Source organism: Thalassophryne amazonica, chromosome 14 (genome assembly GCF_902500255.1).
Source record: "Thalassophryne amazonica chromosome 14, fThaAma1.1, whole genome shotgun sequence".
NCBI classification, from domain to species: domain Eukaryota; kingdom Metazoa; phylum Chordata; class Actinopteri; order Batrachoidiformes; family Batrachoididae; genus Thalassophryne; species Thalassophryne amazonica.
The window spans coordinates 53,981,731-53,996,689 of NC_047116.1; the positions used below are offsets into that span (position 1 = coordinate 53,981,731).

The 14,959-nt window shown below is 40.0% G+C and overlaps 1 protein-coding gene across 2 annotated transcripts in view; it reads left to right on the forward strand.

Annotated features, from left to right (window-relative positions):
• The window catches only part of hdac4 (histone deacetylase 4), a 437,614-nt gene that overhangs the window by 314,237 nt on the left and 108,418 nt on the right, over window positions 1–14,959 (forward strand). For both annotated transcript variants that reach the window (XM_034186647.1, XM_034186648.1), the window contains 5 exons: window positions 6,934–7,062; window positions 10,112–10,218; window positions 10,785–10,904; window positions 12,662–12,875; window positions 14,205–14,413. In XM_034186647.1, coding sequence (XP_034042538.1) covers window positions 6,934–7,062; window positions 10,112–10,218; window positions 10,785–10,904; window positions 12,662–12,875; window positions 14,205–14,413 — 779 coding nt within the window. The remainder of the gene's footprint in view (window positions 1–6,933; window positions 7,063–10,111; window positions 10,219–10,784; window positions 10,905–12,661; window positions 12,876–14,204; window positions 14,414–14,959) is intronic.

Consider the following 14,959-nt stretch of genomic DNA (forward strand, 5'->3'; position numbering starts at 1 on the left):
GATCAATATCCTGAGACTCTTGTGTTTCTTTTAACTTGTATACTGTTTCTTGATTTTTACCCGAGGTCAACATACGGCCATCTGGTATTGCGAAGACCTGGCGTCCGTCCGTCTGTCTGTCTGTGCTCACCATAAGTCCAGTTCTATTTTTGCCAGTCTTCAAATTCACAGGGAACATTCTTGGGACACAGACCTTGGACAAGTTCAAAGATGGCTTTCTGACATATTTTAAGAGGTATTTTAAGAGGTTAAAAAGTCACATTCTGTTTGAATCTGTTCAGTTTGTTTTTGAGTAGTGGGGGATGACAGCCAATCAGAGTAGAGCTGTACCGTGACGTCAGTGGCTGGTCTCTTCAAAACTGCTTTGTTTTGTGTTTATATGCATGTCTCTCATATATTATGTAAAAACTAGCGAGAAATAAACACTTCTAAAACAGAAAACGCTGTTTTTGGAACCTAGTAACACCTCTGAACTTATTTTGCAGATGTTAGCATGGTGATGTCACAAGCTAGTAGCTAGCTGCAAAACTCTGTTTCGTTTGTGTGTAAATATATCCTCCTTGACATATATTATGTTAACGATAGCGAGAAATAAACACTTCTGAAACTGAAAACGCTCTTTTTGTAACCTGATAACACATTTAGCGGCATTAGCGTGCACACTAACTTCCGCTAATTCAAAGCTAACTCCCTATGGAGTTAAATTTGTCTCATTAATACCAGCAAATGCACAGAGGTGTTCTACAAATATTCCTTGATTTGCATAACTTCTGCTTTTGTCAAAAGCTATATATATATATATATACGTACACACAAACCTCCTGCAAATGCTAATAAAACAGAAATATTGTTTTTGATTGAATGATTAATAGAGGGGCTTCATTGAACATGTACAAATTTTATGCAAGACAACAGGATCTTAATAATTGATTAAACAACTGCAAATTATAAAAAACACAAGGCTCATATGGTTGAGGGTATTTTAGCATAGTGTTATTTTTTTGCCCCATGTTAAAGAGCAACACAGGGACATATTAAAAGAAATATGCACTGTACATGTGCTTGTTATGCTTATGTTGTTATTTGTTTCATGATTTACTACATTACTTTTGTTAGTGTAGGTCTCTGATTGCCGTTGTTGGGCAAACACCACTAATATTTGAAAGGTTTGATGCTTTATGAGCAGTAGAAGAGAAATGTCAAAGTGTGTGTTACTGTGACCGTCACGAGCTGTGACTTTGACGTATGTGCCGACTTGCATCACAAGTCATAAATCTATGTCATTAAAGAGTGAAAGCTTGAAATTGTGTCATTATGGAGTTCTTAGTTCTAATAATTGTTGAAATGGATACCGCTGTCTTTCATGAGAAGTCCGAACAGATTCAGAATGAAATCAACTCAGAAATGATAGGGGATGATTTTGATGTTTGAGTGTTATCAGCATATGGCACAGTTGATACAATGTGCCAACTCAATAAAATGATACCCGGAATCTGAACAAATCAACTTATTTTTTATGCATAATATGATTATCCAACCAATGGATTGCAGTTCCTCATGCATGCGATTGTATTATATATATATATATATTTGATTGCGGTATATGTTGTCTTTTCTGTGTCTTTTCCTCTGCTTCGTAGATCCCCCACTCCAGCTAATGCATGTCAGTTTATTATGACCCTCCCATTCCTGTTAACAAAGACTTTTAGAAGAGCATCTTACATTTAGAAGCACTTTTACATAATTGAGTTTGATATGCTCAACTGTGTACTTTTGTGCATTGAAAGTGGATTTTCAAAGTGTTTGTAGATTATATATGCATGCTTGCATCATCCTCATATACCAGAATGTGTAAGTAAGTGTTGGCAACTCTACAAAGTACAGAAGGAACAGGTACTTACTTGTATTCAAGGCTAGAGGTAGCTATTTCCAGCACTATACTACCCAGTCCTATTTTTTGCAGGATTGTAGAACAACTATGGTCAACTTTCCAGCTTCAGTTAGTTGAACAGTAGGAAGATGGCAACGAAGACAATAAAGCTGCCTGTATTTAGACTAGTCTGGCAAAATCACCAAATGAAGATTGACCAATAAAAGAGCCATGCTGAGAATACAGAAACACTAAAAGCACAAAACCACATAGCCGTAGAAGCACATGTACGCTAAGAGACACACTGCCAGTTATCATTTGTGTGTCTGGAAGCAGGCACTGTTGATTAGTAGAGTGTGGAAGCAGTAATATTATGCATAGTGTCTAAAAAAAACTGCCAATTGCCTGCTGCCCTTGTTGCGTTGCTGCTTTCAGTCGCATTTGTGAAGGCTAACTTCTGCTTATAAAGTTGGCAGCTGTTCAGCACATCAGGACAAGCTCATTAGCCAGACTACACGCCATCAAAGAAGCTCCCACTTCTTTGACCCTGCAGTCCACCTCACAGCTAAGTGTCTGAAATTCAGTTTTAGACCAGTTCAGTCATCTATGAGAGTAATCTGAGGAATTAGGTTAGATGGCCCTTTTGAAATCCACTTGACCCTATTGCAATCTCTGCTTTAGCCACTACAGTTTCTGTTGTATTCCTGTACAGCCACAAATGTACATTAAAAACTCAATGAAAATAGAACATACTGTATTTTCCCTGAGTATAAATCGTTTTGTTTTGTTTTGTTGTTGTTGTTGTTGTTTGTTGGTTTGTTTGTTTGTTTTTTACTAGTTTGAGAAGTCCTGCAACTTATAGTCTGGTGCAGTTTGTATTCTGAATAATCACGATTCACCACCTGGAATTTTCATTGAAAACAAGTAACACTACATTAAACTGTCTTTTTTGTTTGTTTGTTTTTTTAAGAGACAGCAAAAAGGGAGAAATAAAAAGCTTTCAAGAACTAAAAAATACATGTGATCTGTTATGAAGCTACTTGTACAAGCATATAATAGTACTATACCAAAGGCTGTGCCAGTTTTATATTCTTGCTTAATGGGCTCTAGAACAGATGTGAAAGCCAAATGGGAAAGGGAGCTGGGTGAGTAGATTCCAGAAGGAATGTGGTACAATATGTGGAAATCACATCAACCTACAACACAATCATTAAAATGGAGAGAATTTAATTAGAAGTATTTAATTACGTATTTCATCACACCAAAAATTTAATGCTCAACAGCCATGCTGGGTATTATGCAACCACATGGACCCAGACCACACACACACAAAAAATAAAAACCACACACCATAAAAACACTTAAAAACATTTTATTGAATGTCTCTTATCAAGCAGACAATACAAGTATGAACCGTCTGTTCCTCTGTAGATGGCCCATGGTCATTAGACCTGTTCAAAATGTCAAATGTTAAAAAATCTTTTGGGCCACATGCTGTTCTTGTTTCACTAATAAAATAAAAGATCTCTGCCAAATTTTATTGTAATCGGACACTGTTTGGGACCCCCCACAAAGCAACAATTTTCCCCAAACTAGCCAAAAGGGGAGGCGACTTCCAGTAATGTTCTTCTCTGGGTGACCAATCAACCAGTACTTTTTGCGATTAGAAGCCATCACATGTACCTGTAAAAGAAAAATAATGGCATCAGAGTCTTCTCCCATTAGGGTGACGTTGCCTTGCCAGCAAAGGGAGAGGAAAATGTGTCACTCTGGGGGACCTCTAAATCTTATCTGATTGAGTTCAAACTTTGTCTGCACCTATACAACCCCAAGTGGAACAAAAACATGTGGCCTGAAGTCTCTCACAACTTTTATTTTTTCACTATATAACATGAAGAGGTGGTCACAGGCGTACAGTCATGGCATGCCATGAATGAAGCAGTGCGCACTTATTATGTCCAGCCAGGTATATAAATAATTACACTGATAGATGAGATATTGGTGTATCATTAGTGAAAATCACTGGGTTGATATAAAAGGGGACCCTACAGTTAAATAACCCTGGTTAAATAAAAATAAATGCCACTCGCAGGATTCGTACCTGATATTTACAAAAGCTCTGATTAACAGATGGAAACTACCACTGAGTTACAATCACTGTCTTATAACAGGAGCGCAAAATATTTAAAGTCAACAAGGAGATAAACGTATTTAGATGATGTATGGACACGCGTGTCAGGCTAGCCTGCAGCCTGCCAAGGTGCACTGTGTGCGGCTGCTACAGCTGGGCGCAAAGCCAAAAGATGTTTTATATATTTCCACGTGAGGACAGCAGGCAGAGACACGGGCCTCATAGAGAACATTTGCAAGTTCATGTCCTTCAAAACACGGTACATAAAGATTGCCGCTATGGTTAATACTGTGGCAAATGTCCGTAATTTGCCAAAATATTGGCGGACAAAGTCTGTTAAACGTGTTCCAGATGTTACAATCTGAGCAATATTTATTTGATGGACTACCAGTGCGTTTGTACAAGGCCATGAAAGGTTACAAGTTCTCCTGTGAAGGGTACGTGCAGGAGTTCCACTTTCATCCTCTGACGGACAGATATGCTATATGAAGTCAAAAGTTATGGCCTCACCTCCACCCAACTATCCACCTTCAGGATATCCTGCAGTTTTCAGGAGGCAGTAATTGGAAATGGCACTTCCGAGTCTTCATTTCTGCAAGTTTGCATTTATACTGGGGAGACTAACAAAGTCAGCCTTAATGCTAAATGTTAAATGCTTATTCATGCTGTATGACTAAAGTTAGCCAAGTTAATTTCAAAAACATAAAGATTTGTAACACATTATACGCGGAGCAGTCCTTGCAGCATTTGTATAGAACAGATGATGTTTTCAACATTTCAGTGCTTTATTGCATTAATATCAATGCTTATAAAAGTCAGAATCGCCCACAATCTCTCATCAAAGCCAAATTTTATTAATCAAAGAAAATCAGGGAACTTGGTTGACTGGAATGTGATTCAAAATGCACGTCAAATGATGTTTTGAACATGTTACTGTTTTATTTGAGCACCATCCATGCACATGAAAATCATGATCAACTACAAGCTCAACTTTTGTTGTCATTTTTGTCAATTACATATATAAAAAGACCTGTGGAGCTCTTCAATACAGACATTAGTTCATTGATTTCGCTGTTTCATCACAAAAAGTTTACTCCCACTGATATATACCTATTGTACAAGCAAGTGTTGCTAGTACAGCAGTGGGGAATTATTTTTGAGCTTGCTCACAGATCTGTTTAAATAAAAAGATGGTTATTGGGTTTACCAGAAGTTAAACATACTCTCATTTTGTTTACAGTTTTCTACTGTGAACAAGTGGAACTTTGGCACATTTGGTAAAAATCGCCCTTCACTGTAAAACATTTCCAAGGTGGTTCTCAATTCATCTTCAAAATAAGTTTAATATATGCACATTAGGGTCATCTGTCCTTGACCAAGTCAGTATCTCTAGATATGGAGTTGGTCTCCATATGCCTGGCCTTTGGCTGGACACTGCTCCTTGTGGTTGGATTAACCCTGCATGAACCCACCCTAATTATAATTAGGATGGGTTCATGCAGATGACACATTCGTTGTACAGTAGTGTTCAGAATAATAGTAGTGCTATGTGAATAAAAAGATTAATCCAGGTTTTGAGTATATTTCTTATTTTTACATGGGAAACAAGGTACCAGTAGATTCAGTAGATTCTCACAAATCCAACAAGACCAAGCATTCATGATATGCACACTCTTAAGGCTATGAAATTGGGCTATTAGTAAAAAAAAAAAGTAGAAAAGGGTGTTCACAGTAATAGTAGTGTGGCATTCAGTCAGTGAGTTCGTCAGTTTTGTGGAACAAACAGGTGTGAATCAGGTGTCCCCTATTTAAGGATGAAGCCAGCACCTGTTGAACATGCTTTTCTCTTTGAAAGCCTGAGGAAAATGGGACGTTCAAGACATTGTTCAGAAGAACAGCGTAGTTTTATTAAAAAGCTGATTGGAGAGGGGAAAACCTATACGCAGGTGCAAAAAATTATAGGCTGTTCATCTACAATGATCTCCAATGCTTTGAAATGGACAAAAAAAAGCAGAGACGATGTGGACTGATGAGAGTAAAATTGTTCTTTTTGGGTCCAAGGGCCACAGACAGTTTGTGAGATGACCCCCAATCTCTGAATTCAAGCCACAGTTCACAGTGAAGACAGTGAAGCATGGTGGTGCAAGCATCATGATATGGGCATGTTTCTCCTACTATGGTGTTGGGCCTATATATCGCATACCAGGTATCATGGATCAGTTTGGATATGTCAGAATACTTGAAGAGGTCATTTTGCCTTATGCTGAAGAGGACATGCCCTTGAAATGGGTGTTTCAACAAGACAATGACCCCAAGCACCCTAGTAAATGAGCAAAATCTTGGTTCCAAACCAACAAAATTAATGCCTCGCAGATGTGATGAAATCAGGAAGGAAAAACTGTGGTTATACAACTAAATACTAGTTTAGTGATTCACAGGATTGCTAAAAAAGCAGTTTGAACATAATAGTTTTGAGTTTGTAGCCTCAACAGCAGATGCTACTATTATTGTGAACACCCCCTTTTCTACTTTTTTTTACTAATAGCCCAATTTCATAGCCTTAAGAGTGTGCATATCATGAATGCTTGGTCTTGTTGGATTTGTGAGAATCTACTGAATCTACTGGTACCTTGTTTCCCATGTAACAATAAGAAATATACTCAAAACCTGGATTAATCTTTTTAGACACATAGCACTACTATTATTCTGAACACTACTGTATATGTATGTGCATTGGCAGTAAAGGCCCTTTCTCCTCTTCTTTTTCTTTTTCTTCATTTTCAAACTCACACTTCATTTCACTGAACTGACTCAGAAAACTGTTTGAATGATAACTCGTGAAATTCAGTTGAAATTTCATAATTCATTACTCACCCACTTCACTAAACACTTACAGTGTTCTTGTCCTTGTTTTTTGTCTGCATCTTTTCAGCCTCTGAACCAAACCTGAAGCTTCGCTCCCGTTTAAAGCAGAAGGTGGCAGAGCGCCGCAGCAGCCCGCTGCTTCGCAGAAAAGAAGGTCACATCATGACTGCTAAAAAACGTTCTCTGGACATGGCTGGTGAGTATGTACGTCGCTGGATTTCATGTTGCTGACAAATTACCACAGTATTGTGCTGTTTCAGACTCCCCCCCACCCCGCGCACCCTGCAATATTTTGAGCAACATGTTCATATTAACATGTTTATTCACCTGGTTTGCACACCAGGTGGATTCTAATGCAGTTTAGTAGCATCAAGCTTGGCATCTATTTAGCGCTGATATTTGTCAAGTAATAAACCATTTTTGAGCTTTATTTGTCCTCTTTACATCTGAAGCACATCTGTGTGCAAGACCAGTTCCAGGCAAGATGTATCCAGATACTGGATAAGGAGTAAAATTTAAGATGTTTTTGGCTTTAATCTGCACAGTTGCTACAGTTCCAGCTGTGGTCTCACACCTGGAAGAGAGAAATTAACCTTTACAGAGGTGGTGTTTTTCCAAATTTGCTAAGGGCCCCTACACACATAGTACGAATGTGGTCGAACTGTGTATAAATTGCTCATGAAGCAGGAATTGAAAGCAATACGTGTAAAATCGTAGCTGCCTCCAATGCCTTGTACACCTGTTGCCACAACTATTTCAGCACACCAGCGTCTGAAAGACAGAGTGTGCCCTGTGAGAGCCCATTCAACCCCTCTCGCGGCAGGTGTTGGCACACACGAACATCTACACTGTTCATTTGGCACGTAGAAAATGTGTGGCCATCCGCACTGTTAGCACAGTCAGCAGATGGTCACTTTTGAGCTGGCGGTGAAATTTGAGTGCCTCCACGACTATACGCATGTGGCGTGCCAGAGTGTCACCTCCCGCCACAACACGTGTGCATGTGTTTCACGTGCTCCCCCCTCTCCCCCCCCAACACATGGCATGGGTGTGGTTCGCGCTCCCCCGCAGGCAAGGTGCCTCTTATCTGATCACAGAGCTGAATGGACAGGTGGTGTGGCTGACTGTCAACAGCAGGAGCTGTTGAGATCTCTGGTCCTGGACGTCACAGCTGCAGAACACATACCATGTTTTGACTGAGACGTGCATGTGTGTGCTTGCTGTCCTCACTTGGAAATACATAAAAACATATATCGTTTTTTGCAACGGGCTGGAGAAACGGTCCGTCAGTTCATGTGGACACACAGCAGGTGATCTGAATGTCACGTCTGTCTGACAGAACACGTGTGTCCTGTGAGCAGCGCAGGACTATATGACAAGCCAACAGTGCGATAAATATGCCACTTTTAGTCATGTATCAGCAGAAATACGCCGTGACAAATGCCGTTTGGTCAGTTATTATGGCCTTTTTTTTTTCCTCTCTTTTTAAAAAAAAATGTGTTTATCTGCTTGTTGATTTTAGTCATTTCACGCTCCTGTTATAAGACAGTGATTGTAGCACAGTGGTAAAGTTTCCGTCTGGTAATTAGAGCTTTTGTAAATTGCCGGTTCAAATCCCGTAAGTGTCATTTATTTTTTATTTAACCAAGGTTATTTAACTGCGGGGTTCTGTATTGCATCCCCCTTTATTATTTATATCAACCCAGTGATATTCAGTAATTATACAGCTGGTTTTTATTTTATTGTTCTCCACATCAGCGAAGCGATGTGGTGCATCACGTCCCAGCTGCTCGCACTGTCTTCCTACTCGCATGACACCGTTGCATGCACGAAAACGTTGCAGTGGGTTCATTCACGCCTGCCCGTCAGCTTGATGTTTTCGTGGTTCCCTCATACGAGCTGTTCCACCGTGATTCGCCCTGATTTGTACTTATTTGTACAATGTGTGACGGGGCCCTAAAGGTTGTTCTATTGCCATAACCATTTTTTAATTTAAAACTAAAAATTTAAAAAGCTTGAAAATAGTGCACCCTGTGCCTTTGTACAGGATGGTCAAATGTTTTCACTCAGTTTAATTAAAACCAGGCTATTTATTTTTGAGCAATCTTTTTAAACAACTAAGGAAAAAGCACTTTCAGTGGTAGACATACTGTAATTGTAACTCTTCAGAGGTTAATGCAATTCAGTTTATTTGTATAGTGTCAAATCACAACACACCATAAGTTGCTTCAAAGTGCTTCACAAGGGTAAAGTCGATATTAATAGTTTCTTACCAGTAGTCAAGGGGACCAGCAACCGGCAACCTTCTAAAATTATTGGTCTATCTTCAGATTTGTGTTAGATTCACGGGCCACCTTTAGAAAACTGTGTGAAAATCGTTTCACCTTTTTGTTGAACACTGTGATTACTGCATGCATGTTTGCCCTATCAAATGGGACAGTACCAAACACCTGAAAGGTTTCAATATATTCATACAAAAAGTTAAAAGATATTTCACTCATTCCTACAAATACTTCACTCATATTCCTACCCCCATGCACAATGTGTGTTTAACATTTAACATTCAGAAGAATGCGTTAGGGTGATGCTTAAGGTTCGGGTTAGAATAATAAAAGGAGGAGTTTCCACCTTTTCTTCCATCGAAAAATCACCATTTTCTTTTCGGTGATGCCATTACTGCTGACAAATATGTTGAATACTGTATGTAAGAATAATAATGCATTTGTTTTGTACGTTTTACTACAATTTTTTCATAGAGGATAACCTAAAGCTTTGCTGTGGAATGAACTGTCAAATTCTTAGAAATACAAACTACATGCTTATAACTTTGGGAATGACTGCCTCCATTGCCGTTGTTGCTCCTTTGGAGTTTATCACAGAGGCATGGCAATTGGATTCAGCTTTCTTCAAAACAGTAAGACTGTGCCACAACCAGGCATTTTTTAGAAACATGAATTGCTTTGATGAGCGTGGGTCCAACAAAAGCCCATACTTACCTGGGCAAGTGGGACAGTGGTAATCTTGAGTCCTGGATACAGGTAATTGATTTTTTTACTTCATTTTTCTGTTGCCTTACTAGGCTGGTGAAATATATTATTTGATGTCCCAGACTGACCTGATGGCCTCCCAAAAAATTGATTTTTGGGCCTTTGGCCATTGTTAATGCTGACCTGTGTGCCACGGTGCAGCTCAGAAAGCAGATGGTCACATATTATGTCTGATTGATATTCTGTTGTCTCTTTCAGAGTCGGCGTGTAGCAGTGCACCTGGCTCAGGCCCCAGCTCCCCAAACAACAGCTCCAGCAACATCCCCAATGAGAATGGAGTCACAACCTCCAGCAGCCCAGGAGAGGTAACCAACCTGTGTGTTTTTGTGTGTGCGTTAGGTACATATGAGTGACTGGGCAGCTTATGTGGGATGCAGATACATTATCAGAGGGATTCAGTAGGAGGCCAGTAACATCACAGTTTAGTTCATGGTTCAGACTTTGTGTTTATATGGCATCGTAACATCATATATTAAATGTAATATTTTGTTTCTTTGTATTAAAACTGTCTACAGCACGGTAGCTTTGTGGTTTGCACTGTTGCCTCACAGAAAGAAGGTCATGGGATTGCTTCCCACTTGGTCCCCCAATTCCAAAGATATGCAGGTTAGGTAAATTGGGAATTTTAAATTGACCGTAGGTGTGAGTGAGCATACGAATGCATTTGTCTCTTCCTATGTGCCCCGACGATAGATTGGCAGCCTGTCCAGGATGTACTCCACCTTTAACCCAGTGACTGCTGGGATAGGGTCCAATTCCTCCCCCCATGATCCTTAATTGGAATTAGCAGGTATAGACAATGAATGAATCAATCAAAACTATGCAGTTAATAGAATGTGTGCATGTCTGTGTTTGTGTGTGTTTTATCCAGGTGTCTCTACTTCACCGGCTAGCTGTACGTGAACACTCAGTCAACCAACTTTCTCTCTACACATCCCCTTCTCTTCCTAACATCACCCTTGGCCTGCCAGCTACAAATCCTGCCAGCGCTGTGAGTACTTCTTCTATACAATATGTTCTCATAATAAAACACAGTACAGTTTCTTATTCCAAATAGAGATTGCAAAGTATGTGCCAGAATGTATGATCTCTATCTATGCATTCATATTATTAAAAAAAAAATCTTTAAGCAAAATGTTTGAGCAGTTTAAGAGCTTGTTTCCTCTTCTAAATTTTACTAGTGTATTACACATTAGTCTCGGGTTATGCTGATTTGTGTTCATTAAATTGTAGTGAAAAATTGTCTTTTCAGCTGACGAAGCATGTATATATTGTACCAAACAATGAAGATAGATGATCGCCTACTTTGAGCCTGGAATCATACCATCTGTGATCCACACATCTACATTTATGCCTAAAATGGAAATTATCATTTTGGCTGTCCAAGTCCAGGGAGAGAATCATGAGTAGTCTCATACAAGTTCTGTTTAAATTTGATGTCCTAGTATAATGTTTAGAAATCACGACGATTGCAACATTCATAAAACAAGGTAGCAATGTTACAAATTTGATTTAAAAAAAATACAGTAGACCTATGTGAGAGAGAGAACTATGACAGCCAACACATCCACACTCAGAGTCAGAGTAAGGTCGAGAGTATTTACACCACTTTGATCGGGACCCTGCACAAATTCTCGATCTAACGTCACGCCATTTTGCATTATGAGGTGTTTTGGTAATCTTGAACGGTATTGTAGTAAACAACAAACACTGTACTGTTAGCAAGTGAAGTCAAAAGGAAGACAAAATGTGAAAACTATGGAAAGAAATTGACAAAGGAAGATAGGAACTGCCTCACGCCCTGTGACTGCTGGGATAGGCTCCAGCCCCCCGCGCCCTTAATTGGAGTAAGCGGTTGAAAATGAGTGAGTGAATGAGTGAGTGAGTGAGTCTTGTTGATCGTTTGGATGTCCACGAAATTCCAAACAAATTGTTGTCCAGCGATCTCGACCTGCTACCTGCTGGTGTGAGTACTTACATACAGTAGCTGAGCAATTCTGAAATTAGAAGCCAGCAGAGTCTCATGTACAGTTCACACATGGATGGGTACACAACCTGACTTAAGTCACATGAGGTTTTTTTTTTAATCATCTGTTTTCAAAGTGTAGTTCACATACATCAACAAAAGTGCACAGATGTTCTTTTCTCCTTCACTCTTTTGGGCACACCAGAACATAATGCACTTTGATCTTACCCGATTGTAAATGTAAGGAGCAGACTCTCATGGATGTCAGAATCTTTCTGAATGTAATATTTGTTCATCTTACACTTGACACCCATGCCATTTGACATCTCTTGTGCAATCTGGCTTCCCTCATTTTGGAGTCAAGCAGGAAAGTGATGCAAAGTTAGTCCATTGGCTATTTTTATACCATGATGGTCATGTGAGGGGCTGCTGCACTTTGTGACACGACAACTTTCCAGAACTATGAATAACCTGTGGAATAATAACAAAAGATGGAGCAAGTATGAGCACCTAGCTGCTAGTGTGGATGAAGTTTTGACTACACTCCCAAAATGCACTGCGCTGTGACAACACTATATCAAGCTCTAAAGTATGCACCTAAGGTATGCATATGTTGAAATAACAGACAACTTACTTTTGGTATAAGGATGAAGCAAAGCCTCTTTCACTTCCTTTTTCTTCTGATGATGATGTAATTTTCATTTTATGTGCACCCTTATTTTTCCACAATATTTAATTTTCTTTATGTCATATCATGTCTTAAAATCTTTGTCTCTTCGTAGCTGGTATCAGGACATCAAGATGGTGATAGTCGCCTGGCTTTGCCTGCATTACAGCAGGGCATCCCTCTCACTGCTCCTTTTCTGCCCGCTGCACATTTGCCCTCATACTTGACAACTTCTGCTGTGGACAAGGAGGGGGCTGGAGGAAGCACAGCTGGTCACAGCCCCCTTCTTCAGCACATGGCACTGCTGGAACAAAGCCACAATCCAATAGGTCAGTATTCATTGCAACAAGAATTTACTTTTTGTCAGGCACCATACAAGAGACTGTGTTGAACATTTTTTGTTACAGACTGGCTCATTGGGTTATATGTCAGGAATACTTTTGCATCATATGATAACAATAATTTGAAGCACATCCCTTACTTTTTAAGTTTTTAAATTAACAGAAATGATAAAAGGTGGCCAGACTTTAAATGTGTTAAGAAAAAAAACTATGCAGAGACAATGTGGTTAAATCAGGACACAGTACAAATTTAAAAAGGCCATATTATTGACTGCATTGATGTAACTTAATAAAACCTAGTAGGGACTTTGCTGAAGTGAACTTTGCATGGACAGCCTCTTCCAGCAGCTGTCTGTGGACTACTTTGTTAATGAACTGTACTTGTCGCTGTCTGTGGAGCTGAAACAAAGCAAAAAAAAAAAAAAAAAGTTTTCCGACATCTTTTACAAATCAAGGTTCCCTTCAAAGTATGCACCTGCTTGTGCCCACACAAACACACAGAGCGTAATTGAGTGTGCCTTCATAACAGAGATAGTCAGATTGGCAAAAGAGCTGTTTTTCTACATGTAGACACAAGCAAACTTGCAGAACAAATGAAAACGGGCAGCATGTGGCGTAGTATTGATGAGGACAGGGCAGGCACAGTGAGAATGTGGCACACACGTTCACTGTGATTGTAGTGAGAATGAGTTGCACACGTGTACCATACACGTGTGATCATGTGCATGGTAAGAAATTAGTGAGAACGTGTTAGACACTGTGAGAACTTTGCAAGCATGTAATAAGAACAAAGTATAGATTTGAATACAGCACATTTTTTCCATTTTGACCATGCCCAAGCTGTGTTCATCGAAACTGTCAGGATGTAGTGCATTTTTCATTGTGTTTATCTGAGCGTAACAGGGCCCAAAGCAAATATTGATTTATCCTCACCAGTGGTCAAAGGTGAACAGAAAGAGATTTATTCATTGAGTGCCGAGACACTCAAGTTTTAATCAGCAAAACATAAATGAATTAATGGGGCGTCAAACCACAATCTGAGTCTGAATTTTTTTTAAAATATAACTTACAAAAAGCTAAAACTTTGCTCCAGTAAAGTACAGTTATTATCCATGTGATTAACACTGCAACTGTACTGTGTATCTTGTCATTATTACCTATATGCCACTGCACTTCACAGTGATTCTGCTAGAATGGCCAGTGCTGACTTTTGTCCTGTCAGCTTGTGAAAGCAGCTTAATAAGTGGCTCATGGTGCTGATTTTATCATTTATTTGCATATTAAATTATTGTTTTGTGATTTTAAATTTTGCCACAGTTGGGCTCAGTGGCCTCCCACTACAGTCACCCTCTGTCTCCAAGCTCGCTCGCGGGCACCGGCCCCTTGGGCGGACGCAGTCGGCGCCTCTGCCCCAGCAACAGTGTGGTCAGGCCCACGCCCTGCAGCAGCTTGTGGTCCAACAGCAACACCAGCAGTTCCTGGAGAAACACAAACAGCAGTTCCAACAACAGCATACCATCAGCAAGGTAGTTAGTTGTGTTTGCACTGACACGTGCATATGAGAAGGCGTCAAACGTACCAGCGGAGCCGGTGCAGCCAGCTTTATGTGTATGTATCTGTTCACGTGTGTTTTGCATCCGGGGTAGGTGTATTTGTCCATCTACAGTACATGTGTCTGTGCAGTCTAAGCACAGGATGAGTCACCCTGCAATTAACAAGTCTTCAAGTCTTTTTTGTTGATGTATTCCTGCTTCTCTCTGTCACCCTGGCAACTGTGCTGTGGATGAAGCCACCACCATATATGGTCACACAAAAAAACGTGACTCACTGTGCATCACTGTAGTGTGTGTGTGTGTGTGTGTGTGTGTGTGTGTGTGTGTGTGTGTGTGTGTGTGTGTGTGTGTGTGTGTGTGTGTGTGTGTGTGTGTGTGTGTGTGTGTGTGTTTGTGTTGGTGCGTTGGTGTGCGTGGAATTGTGTGTGGGTGTGCAAAAGGTGATGTGGGGCCGGAGGAGTATAAGGTCAGCGTGGAGAGGGCATCTGTAATAACAGCCACTTATATTATTGATAGATT